The sequence below is a fragment of the Brachyhypopomus gauderio genome, chromosome 14 (assembly GCF_052324685.1).
Source record: "Brachyhypopomus gauderio isolate BG-103 chromosome 14, BGAUD_0.2, whole genome shotgun sequence".
Classification (NCBI taxonomy): domain Eukaryota; kingdom Metazoa; phylum Chordata; class Actinopteri; order Gymnotiformes; family Hypopomidae; genus Brachyhypopomus; species Brachyhypopomus gauderio.
Window position 1 is genome coordinate 13,009,709 of NC_135224.1, and position 21,388 is coordinate 13,031,096.

A 21,388-nucleotide genomic window follows, 5' to 3' on the forward strand; every position below is an offset into this window, starting at 1 on the left:
TAAAAACTGTGCAGGGTTTATTAGCAGTTAGGATGTTTTGGAGGTGCGTGGTCGTTTGACAGGCCCACTGTGGGCGCTGGGTGGCGGGTCAGCCCTTGGCGTGTGGGCGGAGTCAGACGGGTGGTGTCTGTGCGTGTGTCGGCGGAGCAGCTGGCGGTCCGGCGTGGTGTACTGGCACAGCGGGCAGGCAAACGCCTCGCCAGTGTGGTGACGCCGAGAGTGGAGGGTCAGGCTCTTCTTCTGAATGCTGCCAGGAGAGGAGGGGCGGGGCGGAGGAGGGGCGGGGCGGAGGAGGGGCAGGGGCGGAGGAGGGGCGGGGCGGGGCGGGGCGGAGGAGGGGCGGGGCGGGGCGGAGGAGGGGCAGGGGCGGGGCAGAGGAGGGAGGGACAGGGTTAGCTCAGCACACACCAACGACACACACCCCAGCTGTCTGTTCAGGGCTGGTAATGGTAGGGCAGTGTGTGTGTGTGTGTGTGTATGTGTGTGTCTACCTTCTGTAGGAACAGTACTGGATGCTATAAGGCTTCTCCTGTGTGTGTGTTTACTTGCTGTAAGGACAGTACTGGCAGTGATAAGGCTTCTCGTGTGTGTGTGTGTGTGTGTGTGTGTGTGTGTGTGTGTGTGTGTACCTGCTGTAGGGACAGTACTGGCAATGATAAGGTTTCTCGTGTGTGTGTGTGTGTACCTGCTGTAAGGACAGTACTGGCAGTGATAAGGCTTCTCGTGTGTGTGTGTGTGTGTGTGTGTGTGTACCTGCTGTAGGGACAGTACTGGCAATGATAAGGTTTCTCGTGTGTGTGTGTGTGTCTGTGTGTACCTGCTGTAAGGACAGTACTGGCAGTGATAAGGCTTCTCGTGTGTGTGTGTGTGTGTGTGTGTGTGTGTGTGTGTGTGTGTACCTGCTGTAGGGACAGTACTGGCAATGATAAGGTTTCTCGTGTGTGTGTGTGTTCGTGAGTGTGTGTGTATGTGTTTACCTGCTGTAGGGACAGTACTGGCAGTGACAAGGCTTCTCGTGTGTGTGTGTGTGTGTGTGTGTGTGTTTACCTGCTGTAGGGACAGTACTGGCAATGATAAGGTTTCTCGTGTGTGTGTGTGTTCGTGAGTGTGTGTGTATGTGTGTGTGTTTACCTGCTGTAGGGACAGTACTGGCAGTGATAAGGCTTCTCGTGTGTGTGTGTGTGTGTGTGTGTGTGTGTGTGTGTGTGTGTTCGTGAGTGTGTGTGTGTTTACCTGCTGTAGGGACAGTACTGGCAGTGATAAGGCTTCTCGTGCGTGTGTGTTCGTGAGTGCCGTCGTAGGGAGCTCCTGTCTATGGATGCGTAGGGACAGTGGGGACACTTGTAAGGCTTCTCACCTAGAGAAACACAGGGGAGAAAATAGACTTTCTGAAATTCTCCCCTGAATGAAGCCAAACGCCATGGCAACCTTCGCCTGGGAACTGGTCTCCCGAAGCCGAGCCCATTAGAGTGTGTGTTACGTGTGTGTGCAGCAGCGTGTCAGAGGGCAGCTGCAGACCTGACAGGCCTGTCTGTCTTCCTGCGGCTGCCATGGAGCTGTGGGAAACATCTCTTAACAACCCACTCATGCCACAATTCACCCACAGGGGCAAAAGGGTAACACATAAAGTATAAAATAGAAGTCTTAGAACATCACCTAGCAGTAGAAGAAAATGCATGTTTACTTGAATATATAAGGAGATTTTCTTTCAAAATTTGATAAATTATAATCCAAGATAAAGTCTGATGGGGGGACACAGATTTACATTTGTACTGTAACACTACCATGAAAAACATGCTTCATCAAACTCTGAACAACCTGTTCTGTGTGTGTGTGTGTGTGTGTGTGTGTGTGTGTGTGTGTGTGTGTGTGTGTGTGTGTGTGTGTCTTCTACTGCTGTAGAGACAGCATATACTGTCTATATATAAATATATATATATTAGGGGTGGGCATAGATTAATTTTTTTAATCTAGATTAATCTCACTGAAATCTTGAAATTAATCTGGATTAATCTAGATTAATCTATATTAAAATGGCTCATATGCGTGCTACCCAAGTAATGACTAAAAGTCAGTTTTTGAGATAGGGTTTCTTAATACAGAGGATGCATTAGACCAGGGGCTCATCTCCTGTTTCCAAAATGCATCAATGACTGCTTGAGAAAGCTGTTCTACTTTGATATTTGAAGAAAAACATGCTCAATAAAAATGTAGGCTACTTGTGTTCAACGGTTTATTCAGTTAAACATGAATTTGTATGCCTACATACTGTACATTAAAAGGGGTTGATAACATGTTTATTCAGCTAAACATGATATTTGAAATGTAAGCCAACATTTAGTACATTTAACCTCATGGACGTAATTTGGGGAGGACTTTTTCAAAAGCCGGTTTTGGTCCTCTGCAGTTTTAACGGTTAATAAAAAGAAATATTTAAATAGCGACGTATCTAGCGCTAGGACCATGCAGAAAACGACCGCTCCCAGTTCCGCTCCGGTAACACTTTACGTTCCTAATAGGGATGCAAATTATCGATTAATTCATTAATCGTTAGTTGACTGATCTTATCGATCGACTTTCGATTAATCGATAAGCGGCGTTTTTCACCTGAATTTCAGTGTTTCAATAGGGCTTTTAAAAATATCAGCTAAATATACTGCTCAAAAAAATTAAGGGAACACTAAAATAACACATCCTAGATCTCAATTAATAAAAATCTTTGAAATCAGTTGAAAATCTCTCATTTCTACATGTTGTCTGTTCCATTTGCACAAGAGCAGTTGAAATTGATTCACAATCAGTGCTGCTTCCTATCTGAACACGAAGTGTGGATGACTTGGAGTTACATTGTGTTGTTTAAGTGTTCCCTTTATTTTTTTGAGCAGTGTAGTTAAAACACTTTGTTCAAAAAGTATATATAATATTATGATAATTATATTGTATTATATTATATATTGCTCAAGTAATTATGCATGAGGAAATTTTTATGGTATAACAAAATACATTCTTTCATTTTAAAAAAGGAATAAATTAAGGACTGGCTCAGTTCAATTTGAAACATTAGACATAAAAAAAAATGTTTAAAAAAAAGAAGAAATTAAATAGAGAGCCAAACAGAATATTATTGAGCCCATGTTTGGACAATGTTTCTAGCTTTGTAGTGAACACATGCTGTAACGTGACCGGAGAGTGCCCAAGTTTCCACAACATCATTGAGCTTGTCAGTTAAACTGTCAGCGGTGTGTCTATCCGACATGTTCGTCGTAATCAGCACTGCAGATTTTAGCTGCCAGTTCTCGTCAGTGTAGTGGCACGTCACGGTAATGTAACTTTCTGTTGTTAGAGCCGTCCAACAATCTGTTGTAAGGGCTACAGTAGTAGCAGTAGATAGCTTTGTTTTTAGCTCACTCGTATTTTTTTGTAGCGAGCTTCGAAAACGCTCGCCTTCCCAGTGTAGCTGTGATTTTAGGTTGACCAGGTGCACTGGTGATATGCAGGACAGCTGCATGCATGGTGTTCAAATGATAATTGAGTGAGCTAGTGGAACTGTTGTACTTCAATACCGCATTACACACAGAACATTTGACTTCTTTGCCTAAATTAACAATGTTGAAATTGTAGCGACTACTACTCCTCGCAGCGAATTCCCTAACAGACAGGCACTTGGCCCTTTAAGTGACACTGGGAGAGCGGCGCCTGCGCGCGCCAAGGGAGGGGAAGCTATCGTTTGAGTTGCGTGGAAAATAAAGTTTCCCTCCTTGGGATTTTCTGGATTACGCAGTTTCTGCCTCGTTTCCCGAACACGCTTCAAAATGGTCCCACACCGCACGTCTTTTCGCCCGCTTCATTTTGTTTTCCACTCTGGTCTTTCGCGACACGTGTTCACCTCTCGTTCTTACGCTCTGTTCAAGTTAATACAGGAGCGCTCTCTAATGATTAATCGTGATTAATACATTTTGATCGAGTAACTTCTTAATCGACAATTAATCGAAAGTCGATTAATCATTTGCATCCCTAGTTCCTAAAAATGAATTTTCCATGAAGCAAACCTGGCGACTTCGTGGCTGCATCCCAGCCCCGGTTCTGGACTGCTTTGCTTGGGGGGGGCAGTAAAACATAATGAGGGGGCATGTTGATAGTCATGTTTATGAAGCCAGAAATATATTCAAGGCTTGATTTGTGCATGAATGATGACTATTGATACTGGCTTAAAGTGATGTATTAGGTAAAGAAATAAAAATGCACATTTTCGAACTTAAAACTTAAAACACAATGATTAAAAAATACATGTTGATTATGTAAATGGAGAACAAAGATTATCTAATTGTATTTCATTTCAATACTGCCATTACTAATAGAACAACTCTATTTCTTGAAAGGCTGACAAATGTACCTATACACAGACTGAGAATATTCAAACATGGAAATAGGAATGAGTGAGAATATTTATATTACTGGGAAATTAAAATATAAAGAAAACAAAAGAATACAAATTCTGTTATAAAAGGGAGTATTCGTCACATTTCTATTTTGAAAAAGAAAAAAATATGAAAGTACATAAAATAAGAAATCTATCTACTGCACTTTAATGGTAAAAAATCTGGTAAAGTATTGAAGTTTTTATTGATTTTATGAAACGTACTGGTACAATGCGGTATTTATGCACAGTATAACAATACTGGCTGTGATGGCGAGGAATAGTTTAAACCAGGGATGTCAAAGTCAAAAACACAGAGGGCCAAAAAACCAAATTTGCTACAAGCCGAGGGCCGGACTGGTTCAATGTTTATTAAAACATATTGAAATGATTGCACATAGCCTATTGAACCAAGACCTAACACAGTGTTTATTATTTAATGCTTAAATGAATAAAGCACTATTTTCTTATGGATCTGTCAGTAATTTCAAGTGAAAACATTTTTCAACAGGCAAACAGATAAAAGCAAACTTCCTTCAAAGAAAAATCACATGAAGACACACAGGTTTACCTTTTACCTCCGTGAACATGTACTCTGCCTCCCACCTGGCTTGAAACCCGTTCTCAGTGTCCACCTTACGTTTAGTCATTTTTGAGAAGGGGGATAGCTGAACGTTGATGTCTGCTCTGACTGCTGATTTAGGTTTATACTTTCGCGAGTGACCATAGTGCGCGACTCCGAATTTTAATGTTGCTTTGTGTTGCAGGTTTGAAAAGTGCTGCAAAGTACTTGAAAATGTTTTAAATTGTAACTACTTCGTTTCACAACAAATATCTGTCTGATTGAACAGTTCTCTTGTATTACGTTAATAAATACGAGCCTCTTGTAATTCCAGGACGAAACATGAGAGAACGTGAAGACGTTAAGATTGGGGAAAATAAACAACCATTAAATAATGTGAATAAAAAGCGAATTATTTCGAATCATTTCGAGTATATGTATAAATATTTAACATATTTAAGTTTAACGTGCTGGAAAATATTGAAATGGACCTTTAAAGTGACGTACAAGTGCTTGAATTCCACCTTATAAAGGTGTATGAACCCTGCAAACATGACTGTTCATTGCGCTGGCGGAGCCACTGCGATTACGTCATTTTCGCCGCGCGGACCCTCGCGACGCTTCGCGCTGCATTGACTTCGCGGGCTACCGTTGCATTGTGGGGAATGTAGTGTTTGCGTACAAAACACCATCGGGCGGCTGTGGCCTGCGGGCCGGTTCCAATAGTAATTCAATATCATCCAGGGGGCCATAAATAATCAATTCGCGGGCCGGATCTGGCTCGCGGGCCTTGACTTTGACATATGTGGTTTAAACCATGAGCCGCAACGGCTTGCACGGGGGAAAGAGCAGCCTCGCGCGCTGTCGTGCACCTCTCGAATTTTGCAACTTCGCGCGCGCCGCGCCTCAGCGCAATGAACAATGTCATGTTTGCCGGGTTCATACACATATACAAGGTGGAATTAAAGCACTTGTACCTCACTTTAAAGGTCCAGTTCAATATTTCTCAGCACGTTAAACTTAATTAAGTTAAATATTTATACATATACTCAAAATAATTCGCTTTTTTAATCACACTTTCAAAACGCCCAATCTTAACGTCTTCACGTTCTCTCATGTTTCGTCCTGGAATTACAAGAGGCTTGTATTTGTTAACGTAATACAAGAGAACTGTTCATTCAGACAGATATTTGTTGTGAAACGAAGTAGTTACAATTTCAACATTTTCAAGTACTTTAGCCTAAATTCCAGCACTTTTCAAATCTGAAAAAGCAACATTAAAATTCTTCAGGTAAATGTTCATTCCCCTGTTTTTTATTACCACATATCGTTTCGGACAACACTGCGCGGCAAGTATTTAAACGCTTCCGACGTTCGCGCAGGTTTAGGAGAACCAAGTTAGCCTAACCGCTAACGGCTAATAAAATAATTTAAGCAACACCTATGTAAGAGGTGAGTAACATTAAAGCAACGAAAAACCACAGTTAAGCAAATATTACCATGTGGAAGTCAGTTTAAACTCAGAAGAGTGTTTACCAGTATACCTGTCTTTCACTCACACTAACAGAACATATACTGCCGAACTGAACCGTTTGGGGCGGTCTGCCGATTTTTATATGACTCAAAGAGCCAATCAGGAATAAGAAAGGAAATATCTTCACGCTGTAAAGCAAAATGCATTTTTGTGATTGGTTCAGAGGTAATAAAAAAAGCCGTTGCTTGCATTGTGCTTGGGGGGGCAATGCCCCCCTCTGCCCCCCCCCTAGCGCCGGCCCTGCTGCATCCATGTAAACACGTACGATTTGTAATTCACAGGTTTGAAAACTAGTTCTCGCCCCTACTGTGCAATCTGGTTAGGAATACAGCCGAGCTAAACTATCAAGTTGAAAGTCATCATAGTTTGCTTACCCATTTTGACCCAGTTCCCAACCGAACTTTAAGAATAGATTAACGGCGATAATTTTTATATCGCCCGATAAGATTATCAAATTAACGACCGCCGTTAACGGCCCACCACTAATATATATACACATGTGTGTGTGTGTGTGTGTGTGTGTGTCCCTTGCTAAGTGATGAAATGAAGTTACATTTATGTATATAATCAAATCAAAATGTATTTATATAGCACTTTTTACAACAGTTGTTGTCATAAAGCAGCTTTACAAGCGTCTGAGTCCCCAGTGAGCATGTCGCATTTCAATATACTCAAGGTCCCTTTACACTTAACACAGACACAGGCCCCCAACTCTTAGAAGCCACACCCCCCTGGGGGACTGAGTCAGGGGCATGGAGGGGAGAGAGGACACCACCCAGGACAGAACCATCTGTACTGTACTGTGTACTGTATCCCTGCAGTACACCATCGCACCATCGTCATCCAACCAACCTGACTAACCAAATCTGGCAGGAGAACCTTCACTCCCAAACTGGGAACGCTGCAGAAACACAGCAGATCGAAGCTCTGCTCCTGCAACTTCAGGTGGTTCCACCCGGTTCTAGTCCGAAGGGCCTCAATGTTAATGCAATTAGGATTTCCTAAGATCTACCAACATATAATGAACTATGGACAGGGATCATGTTTAAGTGTCAGTTACCCAAGTGGTTCTGATGGCTTTAGGGGAGGTTATGTTTTAGAGCGATTAGAGTCAAAGCGATTAGAACCTCAAGCTTGGCTCGACTTGAAACTCCATGCTTAAAGTCTCATGGAAGACAAAGCTCCAGACTATTCTCCGTCCTGGCTCCAAGATGGTGGAACAATCTTCCATTAGCTGCTAGGACTGCAGAGTCTATTGCTATCTTCAAGCGTAGACTGAAGACTCACCTGTTTGTTGTGTTCTTACCAGAGCACTAACTCATCTGATACCACTTGCCGTTGTTCTTAAATTGTATGTCTGTCTATGGTTATTTGTGCTTCTTGGCAAATGCCTAACTTGCAAAACACTAGGTAATGATATTGACTCATGTAGTTTAGTAGTAGTCTGACTCAATGGTGTCTTGAATTCTGGCCTAGCCGTACTATTACCTAGGATGAATTCTGTGATCAGAAGCAAAGCACTTTGTAAGTTGCTCTAGATAAGAGCGTCAGCTAAATGCCGTAAATGTAAATGTAAAGCACCATAGCAAAAAAGAGTGATTTGATGCCTCAGATATTGGTAATAAAAGACGATATTCAGCCACAAGTACAAATCACCAATTTATAATTTTAATTTTCAAGATTTTGATATGCTTCCTCGTGTTAGTATTTAGAGTATGTTTATAGGAATTTAATACCACATTTCCCTTGTTAAAAGTGTTTGGGTCTGACAGTCCTGTGGGACTTGACCCTGTGACCCTCTGAACAGGTGGTGGTGCTGTACCTGTGTGCACACGCAGGTGTTGGACCAGTGAAGCTTTCAGCCGCGTGCAGTAGTTGCAGTGGGGGCACGTGAAGGGCTTGAGCCCCTGGTGGATGCCCATGTGACGTCGCAGGGTCAGCTTGGTGGAGAACGTCCTGCCAACACAGTCAGACACAACCACCGTCAGACACAGTCAGACACAACCAGTCAGACATACAGGGTTTGCTTGGTGGAGAATGACCTGCCAACACAGTCAGACACAACCAGTCAGACATACAGGGTCGGCTTGGTGGAGAACGACCTGCCAACACAGTCAGACACAACCACAGTCAGACATACAGGGTCTGCTTGGTGGAGAACGACCTGCCAACACAGACATACAGGGTCTGCTTGGTGGAGAACGACCTGCCAACACAGTCAGACACAACCACAGTCAGACATACAGGGTCAGCTTGGTAGAGAACGACCTGCCAACACAGTCAGACACAACCACAGACACAGTCAGACACAACCACAGTCAGACATACAGGGTCTGCTTGGTGGAGAACGACCTGCCAACACAGACATACAGGGTCAGCTTGGTGGAGAACGTCCTACCAACACAGTCAGACACAACCACAGTCAGACATACAGGGTCTGCTTGGTGGAGAACGACCTGCCAACACAGTCAGAGACAACCACATTCAGACATAGTCAGACACAACCACAGTCAGACACAACCACAGTCAGACATACAGGGTCTGCTTGGTGGAGAATGTCCTACCAACACAGTCAGACACAACCACATTCAGACATAGTCAGACACAACCACAGTCAGACACAACCAGTCAGACATACAGGGTCTGCTTGGTGGAGAGCGTCCTACCAACACAGTCAGACACAACCACAGTCAGACATACAGGGTCTGCTTGGTGGAGAACAACCTGCCAACACAGACATACAGGGTCAGCTTGGTGGAGAACGTCCTACCAACACAGTCAGACACAACCACAGTCAGACACAACCACAGTCAGACATACAGGGTCGGCTTGGTGGAGAACGACCTGCCAACAGTCAGACACAACCACAGTCAGACATACAGGGTCTGCTTGGTGGAGAACGTCCTACCAACACAATCAGACACAACCACAGTCAGACATACAGGGTCTGCTTGGTGGAGAACGACCTGCCAACACAGTCAGAGACAACCACATTCAGACATAGTCAGACACAACCACAGTCAGACACAACCACAGTCAGACATACAGGGTCTGCTTGGTGGAGAATGTCCTACCAACACAGTCAGACACAACCACATTCAGACATAGTCAGACACAACCACAGTCAGACATACAGGGTCTGCTTGGTGGAGAACGTCCTACCAACACAGTCAGACACAACCACAGTCAGACATACAGGGTCTGGTACCAGAATCATGGCCGTCTGATACCCGTTAAACATTAGTGCTGGTACCAGAATCATGGCCGTCTGATACCTGTTAAACATTAGTGCTGGTACCAGTATCACGGCTGTCTGGTACCCGTTAAACATTAGTGCTGGTACCAGTATCACGGCCGTCTGGTACCCGTTAAACATTAGTGCTGGTACCAGTATCACGGCTGTCTGGTACCCGTTAAACATTAGTGCTGGTACCAGTATCATGGCTGTCTGGTACCTGTTAAACATTAGTGCTGGTACCAGTATCACGGCTGTCTGGTACCTGTTACACACGGTGCAGCAGAACTCTCTCCGTTGTCCCCTTCTGCCCTTAACACACGCGTCGTCATCTCTCTTCTCCTCATCTCTATTCTCCTCATCTCTCTTCCTCCGTCTGGCTGTCTTGTGCTTCACCCTCTTCTTCCTCACGTGGCCCCATGCCTCCAGCTGCAGCCCTGCAGGACTTTCTGGGGAACTGGTTGATGTCCGACTGTCAAACTTCAGGGGCCCTCTGTGTGAACAAGAACTAGATTAGTCTGAATTAGGCAGAAAAATAGACCGACTGCAAATGCAGATTCACGTGTGTTCAGTCAACTGATCCTGCGGGTCTCTGATTGGCGATAATAGCGTGGGCCACATGAGAGCCAACATGTCTTCGTTCTGTTCTTACGGGCTGTAAGACGTCTGCGGGACGTGTCCTGCACCCTCCTCTGTATGACTGAGAAGATGTTTGTGTATCTTCTTCCAGGACTTTTCTAAGATTAAAAGAAACAATTCAAGAGAAGATTTACAAACAAATGAACCGAGATCATTCCTACATGTCGGTAATGATCATTTGTGTTTAATGACATCATCACGCGTAATTTGGTTTTACCTGTGACATCACAGTACACACATTTAAAGGCTCCCTGGACGTGGCATCGCTGGTGAGGCTGCCACTCCCTGTCTGAGCAGCACACCTCCAGGCCCAGCGGACACTGTCCCAGCGGTGACGCCTGCAGCTGCGCTCCACGGTGACGTTTGTGCCTGTTCTCGTGAGAGTCACGGGACTCTGCCCTCCTGAACTTTCTGGGACAGATGGCACACTTGTGGGTCTTCGCGCTCCGCTTTCTCCCATGGGTCCGCCAGTGACGGGCCATGTCTGGCCACTGGGACGCCGCCCAGCCGCAGTGAGGACACCGGAAGCCCTGGACGGCGTCGTGGCACTTCAGATGCACTTCCAGAACACCCTGATTTGGCATTGCAGCCCGGCAGAGCCCACACAACAGCTCGTCCTCAGACTGCTTGAGCACCTCAGCCGCGGGCAATAAGTCCTGCTTCTCGTCCACGTTGTCCGAAGCGTCCTGCCCCGCTTCAGGCACGGCAGCAGACTGAAGGGGGCATTTGGCACTTGAGATTCGGCACAGGCCGAGGGTCATCAGATGAGCGGACTGGGCCGTCACTTCATCCTGGTCCTCGGTGTCAGGTGTCACCGTGGCAGACAGGGGACCGGGCAGCCCGTCTCCGGGGTCCTCCAGGTGGAAGATGCTCTCCTCCTCGCCGTCTTCTCCACACCTGTCCTCTTCAAACAGAGTGCTGACCTGGACCAAAGGTGAGTTGATGAGGAGACTGTTAAGAGAGAGAGAGCCCTGTCAAGCGTTCACGTTGAACTCACCTCGCACGTCCGTGCTACGTGAAGGCCGCCGTCGGAGTTGGGGCCGAGGATGACGTCGTGCGGGGGAGGACTGGTGTTCGGGAGCATCCCGTACATGGGGAGCAGGAATGACATGCGCTCCATGTCCATCTGGTCTTCGCTGTTCTTGGAGACGGGATGGAGGTCGTACGGAGAGCCGCTCTGCTCGAGCTCAGACTCTTCCTCAACCCTCATGCCCACCGTCAAGCTCTCCTCATCCTCTCTTTCCAGGCAGGACAGCGGGCGGCGTGGTGACGGTGATGGTGAGGAGTGCCTCGCTGTAACGTGACTGCTGATTCTGGCTTTCTGACTGCTGGTGAATTGGCACTGCCGACAGCGGAAGACCTCGACCAAGAAGGTCTCGACCATGGCGGACAAGTGAGCGTCGATGCCCTTGGCAGGACTGCAGTACAGGCGGGATGTGACGCTGTGCTCCGTCAGCCGCAGCGTTACGGGCTGGATATGTTGGTATGAGTCTTTAATCTCGTCCATGTTCTGCGCTGGGCCCGAGGGAGCGGACACCCCGCACCCGGTGCCTGGGGAGCCCCCACAGCTAACACCTCTAACACACCAACACCCCAAACACACCAACACCCCTAACACACCAACGCCCCTAACACACCAACACCTCTAACACACCAACGCCCCTAACACACCAACACCTCTAACACACCAACGCCCCTAACACACCAACACCTCTAACACACCAACGCCCCTAACACACCAACACCTCTAACACACCAACACCTCTAGCACACCATCAGCTCTAACACACCAACACCCCTAACACACCAACACCTGTAACACACCAAAACCCCTAAAACACCAACAACTCTAACACACCAACACCTCTAGCACACCATCAGCTCTAACACACCAACACCTCTAACACACCAAAACCCCTAAAACACCAACACCCCTAACACCCCAACACCTTAGCTTAGGTAGGAAGACAGCCAACGTCAACTAGACTTAAGCTTAAATTCATTAAATTGCAGTTTCGTTGGGTCATTCGGTTAGCTTGGGAGTCAAAATTAACTCCACTAAACACAAGATCTTCTGCGAATTCATTAATACATGAATTATAACAATGGTGTTACTTTCTGTGCCGTTTTCATTGCCGGATAAAACAGAAACACACGGGAAAGACGGACGGAGGTAATGTCGGATGTGAAGATGACGGGAGGGACCAAATTTAAATCCTTGACAACAGAACGAACGTAAAAAGGGTTCAACTTTATCTGTTTTGGCATGGTAAACCCCAAACAATGTTGGCACACATCTGAAATATAACCTTTAGTACTTGTTTGATGTTATGTTTTTGTACTCTTATAGACTGTATCTATGTTTTCAAGTGTGACGTTGCACTCTGCTATTTTACGACGGTCCCTGTAATTGACCTCTCGTTAAGCTTACTGCGCATGCGCGGCCTTGTTTGGCTAGCAGGACGGCCCCATTATCATCGCTAGCTAACAAGGAAACACTGACTAACGACGCGATGAACGACTTCCAGTAAGGGCTTTTCGCGCACGTCTGTACATATAAACACAAGCACATGTCATAAATGTGTAACCCACGATAACAGTGTGCCGTCGGACAGCTGTATTTGACGTTAAATGTAGGTTCCTTCAGAATGTTGTGGGAAGTCCGCTAGCGGCTGGTCGTCGTTGGCAGCTGTGCACGGACATTTTGAACTGGGAGCGGATGTCTCGTGTTACTCGGACTTCCTGGGAAATTGTAGACCGTTTTGCAGTCTAGACTTGAGTTATCGACAGTTACTGCTGTCGTGTTCCTCTAGTAGTGAACGTTAGTAACTGTTTATGTTGTTGTTGTTCCCCTGTATTCGCCCAGAGATGATGTGGACAGCTTTGACAGGAGGGGGGTTGCATCTGGAGAGGAGGACGATGGACCTGGCACATATGGGGAGCTGAAGTGTGACAGCATGGAGAGACACAAGCGGAAGAAACACAAACATCATAGCAAGCACAGAAAACACAAGCATGCATCACTAGAGGATAAGGAGCACGGACACAAACACAGACACAAGCACAAGAAACACAGACGCCAAGATTCCTCCAAGACGAATGACGGCGAGTGTCTCGTGGAGGGCGTGACCGAGATTCTCTCGCTGAAGCGCGCCAGACTGGAGGATTTGGAGAAACAGCGAGCCTTGATCCAGGCGGAACTGGATAATGAGCTTCTGGAGGGGAGGGTGCCGTCTGGGATGGGGCTGATACTGCAGGGATACGACTCTGGTTCGGACCAGGACAGTGAGATGCAGGAGAGAGCACACAATGGGGCGCAGGAGAGAGACACCGAGGAGAGAGACACCGTGGAGACAGCTGGGGAGGCTCAGGGACCAGGGAGCTGTCCCCCTCCTCCAGACCCACAGAGAAGCCAGCACGATTGCAGAGACATGGACAGACTGGGTTCCGGCCGGCACGGCAGAAGTACATCCAAAGAGGCGGTCATCAGACAGCATAAATCGGACAGGAGGAGGAGGACGAGCTCAGGTGATAATCACAAGGAGAGGACTCGCCCATCAGGAGAACTTAGCCCGTCAGCAGAGATCACACCATCCAGCAGCGTTCGGCAGTCCAGAGAGAGACGTCAGAGATCCAGATCTCCTGCCAAATCTCCGGTAATATCCAGGAAGCCACATTCTCTTCAGAGGAATCGGCGGTCACGTTCGGAGGAGATGGAGAGGGGGAATAAAGGAGCCTCCTCACCTTCCGTCCCACAGCCCGGGGGCCGAGGGGCAGGCCAGCCTGCATCAGCACAGAAGGCAGCATGCTCTACGTCCAAAGACAAACAAGGCAGTCGCCCTGAATCTGACCACAAGTTGGACAGGGAGAAGATGCCAGCCAGGTCTCCTTCAAAGGAAGTCTCTTCAGGCAAGGAGAACAGATCTCCACACAGAAGTCCCGCACAGCACAGATCTCCCCACAGGAAGCCCAGTCCCGCACAGCACAGATCTCCCCACAGGAAGCCCAGTCCCGCACAGCACAGATCCTCGTACAGGAGCAGGGAACGTCACTCCCCTCAACAGCCTCCCAATCTGAGCAGCAATAGGGGCTCCAAGCATGGGCACGTTGCGCCCAAAAGATCTCCATCTGACAGCAGGGGGCGATCACGTTCCACAGAAAGGAGATGGAGAGACTCCGACCGCCACAGACTCTCATCTGTCAGGTTGGAGTCTGTTTATTTTCTGTCTACATCAGCCGTTTTCTATTTTCTTTAATCATGTTTTTATTTTTCTGGCAAAAAAATTTTTCTCTGAAGTGGAGATTTAGATTTAGATCTGATTGCACTGGTTTGGTTTCACATGAATGATAATTGCTTGTTTCTAATAATCCATTATTACTCACAAGGACATTTGTGACGTCATTATTTTCCTACGGTTGGCCTGTCGGTGTTTATCTCCTGCTGAGTGTGCTTGCGTGGGCCACAGGATGCGCTGTCGGGACGAAGCAGGTGGATGTGGGCCGGTCTCCTCCCTGCGCTCCAGACGGAGGCCCAGCCTCTCACCTCTCGGGTGCAGGACCCGGTCTCCGCGGAGACGCAGCAGCCGCTCCCCTCTGCCCAGACGCAGGTGTGTGTGCGCGTGTGCAGTGTGAGATCCCCAAGAGCCTTTTGACGTGGTGCTGACGCCAAGCTGGTGGTGTTGCAGGTCTGTGGGGCGGGACCGGTTTGACCACAGGCACCCGCCCCGTTCAGGATCGCAGGACCGGAGGAGGAGGGACAGGAACATGGAGGATGAGTTCAAGGGCAGTCTGTCTGAAGGCATGAGAGCGGAGCAGGATGAATCGGACGACGAGCTGTGAGCCTCCACACACACACACACACACACACACATTACTGCTCCCCATGAGTGATGTGCTGCTATAACTTCAGTGTCTACTGCACGTGCTTAAATACCAATATGGATAATATCTGCATCCAGGCTGGAGGATTACGATGTCGATGAAGAAGATGAGGAAGCTCTGATTGAACAGAGACGACTTCAGCGTTTGGCGATTGTGCAGGTCAGCCATGTCAATGGTACTGTATGAGTTATTAGCACTGTATTCAGTGTTATTAGCACTGTATGAATGATTATCTCATGTTCTGAGAGACGTAAGCTATACAGCAACCGGCATCACCAGCTGCTGCTTATCAGGGCCTCCTGACTCGTGTGCAACCAGAAGTGGTCCCTGCTGTTTCCTCTACCACCAAGTTCACCTTCCCATCACTATGTAATACAGTACAGGCCAATAGGTTGGACGCACCTTCTCATTCAATGCATTTTCATGACTATTTACATTGTAGATTCACTGAAGGCATCAAAACTATGAAAGAACACATGTGGAGTTATGTACTTAACAAAAAAAGGTGAAATAACTGCAAACATGTTTTATATTCTATTTTCTTCAAAATAGCCACCCTTTGCTCTGATTACTGTTTTGAACACTCTTGGCATTTTCTCAATGAGCTCCCACCAATGAACCCTGATAAGGCACACTTGAAAACCATTTCAGGTGACTACCTCTTGAAGCGAGAGAATTCCAAGAGTGTGTCCAAACTTTTGGCCTGTACTGTACTTCCTCTCTCCTATGATGTAGAGTATATTTAATTAATGTAATCAATGATGTGGAATCTCCTTATTTTACTTTAAATGTTTATCATAGAGCCTTTGAATACGGACTGCTGCCATTCAACATTCAGCAGTGTCTGTGCTCTGCAACATGTGACCCATCCAGAAATACAAAGAAGTGAACGAGGACGGTGTGAGGTCAGAGGGCGGCAGTGTTCAGAGCAGCCCGCCCTGCCGCTCCCCATCCCCGGACGACGTTCTCGAGCGTGTGGCGGCTGACGTGAAGGCTTACGAGGAGGAGAATGTGGACACTTTTGAGGCAAACGTCAAGGCCAAGCATAATCTCCTCCCCCAGGAGAGAGACGGTACTCATTGTTAACTACTGTTTGAGAGTGACGGTACACATTGTTAACTACCATTTCAGAGAGACGGTACACATCGTTAATTACCGATTCAGAGAGACGGTACACATTGTTAACAACTCCATTTCAGAGAGACGGTGCACATTGTTAATTACCGATTCAGAGAGACGGTACACATTGTTAATTACCGATTCAGAGAGACGGAACACATCATTAACTACCATTTCAGAGAGACGGTACACAGCGTTAATTACCGATTCAGAGAGACGGTATACTTCGTTAACTACCGTTTCAGAGAGACGGTACAAATCGTTAATTACCGCTTCAGAGAGACGGTACACATCGCTAACTACCATTTCAGAGAGACGGTACACATTGTTAACTACCGTTTCAGAGAGAAGGTACAAATAGTTAACTACCACTTCAGAGAGACGGTACAGATTGGTAGCTACCATTTCAGAGAGACAGTACACATCGTTAATTAACGCTTCAGAGAGACGTTACAAGCATAATCTCCTCCCCCAGGAGAGAGATGGTACTCATCGTTAACTACTGTTTGAGAGTGACGGTACACATTGTTAACTATCACTTCAGAGAGACGGTACACATTGTTAACTACCATTTCAGAGAGACGGTACGCATCGTTAATTACCGCTTCAGAGAGACGGTACACATAGTTAACTACCGCTTCAGAGAGACGGTACACATTGTTAACTACCACTTCAGAGAGACGGTACACATTGTTAACTACCACTTCAGAGAGACGGTACACATTGTTAACTACCAATTCAGAGAGTACACATCGTTAATTACCGATTCAGAGAGATGGTACACATCGTTAACTACTGTTTGAGAGTGACAGTACACATTGTTAACTACCGCTTCAGAGAGACGGTACATATTGTTAACTACCGCTTCAGAGAGACAGTACACATTGTTAAGTACCATTTGAGAGAGATGGTACACATCGTTAATTACCGATTCAGAGAAACGGTACACATCGTTAACTACCGTTTCAGAGAGACGGTACAAATCTTTAATTACCGCTTCAGAGAGACAGTGCACATCGCTAACTTCCATTTCAAAGAGACGGTACACATCGTTAACTACTGTTTCAGAGAGACAGTACAGGTCATTAATTACCGTTTCAGAGAGATGGTGCACATCGTTAACTACCGTTTCAGAGAGACAGTACATATCGTTAACTTTACAGTTTCAGAGAGATGGTACACATTGTTAACTACTGTTTCAGAGAGACAGTACAGGTCATTAATTACCTTTTCAAAGAGATGGTACACATTGTTAACTACTGTTTCAGCAAGATGGCATACATCGTTAACTACCGTTTCAGAGAGATGGTACATATCTTTAACTACCTTTTCAGTGAGATGGTTCACATCATTAACTACAGTTTCAATGAGACAGTACATGGTGTTAACTGCCTTCAGAGGAGTACATTTAGCCTTTTAGAAAGGTGATGTTTCCTGTTGTTTTTGTCCCCAGGGGCTAATCCGAAGAAGCCTTCGGCTCCTGACATGTTTACAGAGTCGGATGACACGTTTGCTGCGTACTTTGACGTGAGTGGCCATGCAGGTGGTTTTTCGTTGCACGGTCTCGTGCCTTTCCATGCCTGAGCGCTTAAGTACAGTTGAGTGCGTAAGAGGATCTGTGCAGGGAGTGTTGCCTCACTGTGCACACACACTTGTCTTTCTCTTTCTGCCTTTGCCTGTTCAGGTAACATGAAGCCCTCCATACTGTCTGACAGACTTATTAGACTTATTAGGTGTGCAGTGAGTTTGCAGGCCATTTGTCATATTGAGACCACTGGATTTGTCATATGACTTTCAATGTGACTGAACGTGTGTGTGACGTCTTGTGGTTAAAGGCAGAGCAAGTCTGTAATCTGTAGTCTGTGATTTGGCTATTTGGAAAGCCTGTGAAATTGTCTTAACGGGCAGTTTTGCTTTTTGTGCGTGAGACGTCTTTAAGTGCAGACCACACAGTAGTGATTAGTGTGCACCTGCTCCATACTCTGTAGCCCTAGCCTGTCTTCCTCATAGCCTCTCTGGTCTTCCTCATAGCCTCTCTGGTCATGTGCCCTCCTGAAACAAACCCCATCACTGACAGTGATACTGTATTGTGCTTATTACGTCTCAGTGAGATCTCCAGGTTTCTCACTGCCTCCCTCTGGAAGGAGGTTTTCTCTCACGCAGCAGAATACCAGGATCCTGGAACACGGATAAAACAGAAGAATTGATATTAAAATGCCTTGCGGTGTTTTTGAGAAGTACATGGTTTTGATGATGTAATTAGCCCACAATAGTGGGATGATGAGGTGATGTTGTTTCACCGCTCTGTCATGATGACATTGGGTTGTTCGTTGTTGTTCCTGTCATGACCGTGTTGGATCACTGTTCTACTGACCTGTCATCCTGTCCACACTTTTCTCTTCAGAGCGCCAGGCTCCGAGCAGCAGGCGTTGGGCGGGACTTCAAGGAGAACCCGAGCCTCAGAGACAACTGGACAGATGCAGAGGGATATTACCGTAAGCTGCATATACGAGTGTTTAAGTCACCTCTTGGGTCACCTAGCTCTGTGTGTGTGTGTGTGTGTGTGTGTGTGTGTGTGTGTGTGTGTGTGTGTGCACGTGTGCGTGTTTTTAACAGCTACTCTGTTATTATGGTGCAACAATGTACCAGTATGATAAGCAGCTCTTCTCAAAGGCCATGCGTGGTGTTGTCTTGTGTTTAGGGGTGAACATCGGTGAGATGTTGGACAAGCGCTATGACGTGTATGGCTACACTGGCCAGGGTGTGTTCAGTAATGTGGTCCGTGCCAGAGACCTGGCCCGAGCCAGTCAGGACGTGGCTGTGAAGATTATACGCAACAATGAGCTCATGTGAGTGACCTCGTAGCGGTAGACCACTGAAATGACAGTATCGGCATCACTGGGTTGTGGAGGTTCGCCGTGTGATGGCCGCTGAACTCTGACCTCATCCGAACTTCCCTGCAGGCAGAAGACTGGTCTCAAAGAGCTGGATTTCCTCAAGAAGCTGAACGACGCGGACCCCGACGACAAGTTCCACTGCCTACGGCTCTTCAGACACTTCTACCACAAGCAGCACCTGTGCCTGGTGTTCGAGCCACTGAGGTGAGTCTACTGCCCCACCCTCCACGTCGTGTGTGCACCTACCCCCTCCATGGCCTCAAGGTGGCGCCAGTGTAACTACAGTGCCCGTCGCTGACTGTGAGCGTGAACTTAAAGGAACTCGTGCATGTGTTTTGTAGCATGAACCTGCGTGAGGTCTTGAAGAAGTACGGGAAGGACGTGGGGCTGCACATCAAGGCCGTGCGCTCCTACAGCCAGCAGCTCTTCCTGGCCCTCAAACTGCTCAAACGCTGCAACATCCTCCACGCCGACATCAAACCCGACAACATCCTGGTGAGGCTCCCCGACCCTGAAACGCCCCTCAGGTGTCCGTCACAACGCCTCCTGACCGCCCTCTCGCCCATTAGGTGAACGAGTCCAAGACCATACTCAAGCTCTGTGACTTTGGCTCCGCCTCCCACGTTGCTGATAATGACATCACGCCCTATTTGGTCAGCCGGTTCTACAGAGCCCCTGAGATCAGTGAGTCCATGCTGGGGTGCTGTTCATGGGTACTGGGCCGTAACTCGGCTGTTACTGGGTGGTTAAAGGCTGGTAGTGTGCTCGTACTGGGCTTAACTGGGCTGTTACTGGGTGGTTAAAGGCTGGTAGTGTGCTCGTACTGGGCTTAACTGGGCTGTTACTGGGTGGTTAAAGGTGGGTAGTGTGCTCGTACTGGGCTTAACTGGGCTGTTACTGGGTGGTTAAAGGTGGGTAGTGTGCTCGTACTGGGCCGTAACTGGGCTGTTACTGGGTGGTTAAAGGTGGGTAGTGTGCTCGTACTGGGCCGTAACTGGGCTGTTACTGGGTGGTTAAAGGTGGGTAGTGTGCTTGTACTGGGCCGTTACTGGGCTGTTACTGGGTGGTTAAAGGTGGGTAGTGTGCTCGTACTGGGCCGTAACTGGGCTGTTACTGGGTGGTTAAAGGTGGGTAGTGTGCTTGTACTGGGCCGTAACTGGGCTGTTACTGGGTGGTTAAAGGTGGGTAGTGTGCTAGCGCTAGTGCTCGTACTGGGCTGGTGCTCAGTTGTTCACCTATAAAGTTGATCTTCAGGGTGAATCATTTGGCATAGCAGATTCTGGTTCTGGAGGCTGTTCTAGCACAAATTCTTGACCAGAATCTCCTGCCATCAGTCAGGAACTTCATCAACTTCATCCCAGTTGAAGCTGGGACAGTATTGTCTGTAGGAGGAACCACAAGCTACTAGCTAAAACAGACACAAGCTACTAGCTAAAAGTGTTAAAGTCTTCACATACTTCTCCAGATTTTCAACTTTTTGATAGAGAAATTACTTTTTGTTGAATAAGTCATGAAAACTATTTTTTTTTCTGTTCCTTATATGGAAGGTCTGCTTCATTTGTGTGTCTACACACTGAGATTTGGTTGTTCGTTTGGTCTGTTGCAGTCATTGGAAAGCCGTACGACTACGGCATCGACATGTGGTCTGTGGGGTGTACGCTCTACGAGCTGTACACGGGGAAAATCCTCTTCCCCGGAAAAACCAACAACCACATGCTGAAACTCGCCATGGACCTTAAAGGGAAAATGCCCAACAAGGTAAGTGGTTCAGTGAGTAGATACTTGGTTTAATCTCAGAGGAGCCAGTTTATTACCTACTTACTGTTAAATCATCCGTGCCTGAGGAATGAAGACCTTCTGCCAACACACTGCTTCCCATGGTGGCGTAGACAATATGTTGTTGAAATATTCACAGATGATCAGGAAAGGCCTGTTCAAGGACCAGCACTTTGATCCAAACTTGAACTTCTTGTACACGGAGGTAGATAAAGTAACTGAGCGGGTAAGCACCTCTTCCTTCCTATTCCTTCCATCTTTTCTTCCTTCTTTTTATGCTGTTTTTTTTTCTTTTTTTCATCTTTTTGGTGGGCATCTCTCTCCGTTT

The 21,388-nt window shown here is 46.9% G+C and overlaps 2 protein-coding genes across 5 annotated transcripts in view; one reads left to right on the forward strand and one right to left on the reverse strand.

Moving 5' to 3' along the window:
- On the reverse strand, positions 1–13,259 carry LOC143475167 (uncharacterized). The gene is made up of 7 exons (XM_076972922.1): positions 11,385–13,259; positions 10,605–11,310; positions 10,401–10,485; positions 10,014–10,241; positions 8,336–8,469; positions 1,234–1,357; positions 1–247 (listed from the first exon to the last, which is right to left on the reverse strand). The coding sequence occupies exons 1-7, from the start codon at positions 11,892–11,894 to the stop codon at positions 28–30; spliced, it is 2,007 nt and encodes a 668-aa protein (XP_076829037.1). The 5' UTR covers positions 11,895–13,259; the 3' UTR covers positions 1–27.
- prpf4ba (pre-mRNA processing factor 4Ba) overlaps positions 12,817–21,388 on the forward strand; it is a 12,703-nt gene continuing 4,131 nt past the window's right edge. For all 4 annotated transcript variants that reach the window (XR_013120942.1, XR_013120944.1, XR_013120943.1 and 1 more), the window contains exons 1-14: positions 12,817–12,914; positions 13,254–14,591; positions 14,854–14,994; positions 15,073–15,222; positions 15,346–15,427; positions 16,142–16,340; positions 17,841–17,914; positions 18,792–18,882; positions 19,089–19,236; positions 19,351–19,488; positions 19,626–19,779; positions 19,854–19,968; positions 20,891–21,042; positions 21,200–21,286. Coding sequence is in view for 1 of the 4 variants with exons in the window: in XM_076972921.1 (XP_076829036.1) it covers positions 12,901–12,914; positions 13,254–14,591; positions 14,854–14,994; positions 15,073–15,222; positions 15,346–15,427; positions 16,142–16,340; positions 17,841–17,914; positions 18,792–18,882; positions 19,089–19,236; positions 19,351–19,488; positions 19,626–19,779; positions 19,854–19,968; positions 20,891–21,042; positions 21,200–21,286 (2,883 nt within the window). In the remaining 3 variants the exon portion in view is untranslated. The remainder of the gene's footprint in view (positions 12,915–13,253; positions 14,592–14,853; positions 14,995–15,072; positions 15,223–15,345; positions 15,428–16,141; positions 16,341–17,840; positions 17,915–18,791; positions 18,883–19,088; positions 19,237–19,350; positions 19,489–19,625; positions 19,780–19,853; positions 19,969–20,890; positions 21,043–21,199; positions 21,287–21,388) is intronic.

Coding starts and splice junctions, on each gene's coding strand:
- LOC143475167 (XM_076972922.1), bottom strand. CDS start 11,894: ATGGACGAGATTAAAGACTCATACCAACATATCCAGCCCGTAACGCTG. Junction 11,311..11,384: donor ACGTAGCACGGACGTGCGAG/GTGAGTTCAACG, acceptor CCTTTGGTCCAG/GTCAGCACTCTGTTTGAAGA. Junction 10,242..10,400: donor CCGCAGACGTCTTACAGCCC/GTAAGAACAGAA, acceptor TTGTTCACACAG/AGGGCCCCTGAAGTTTGACA.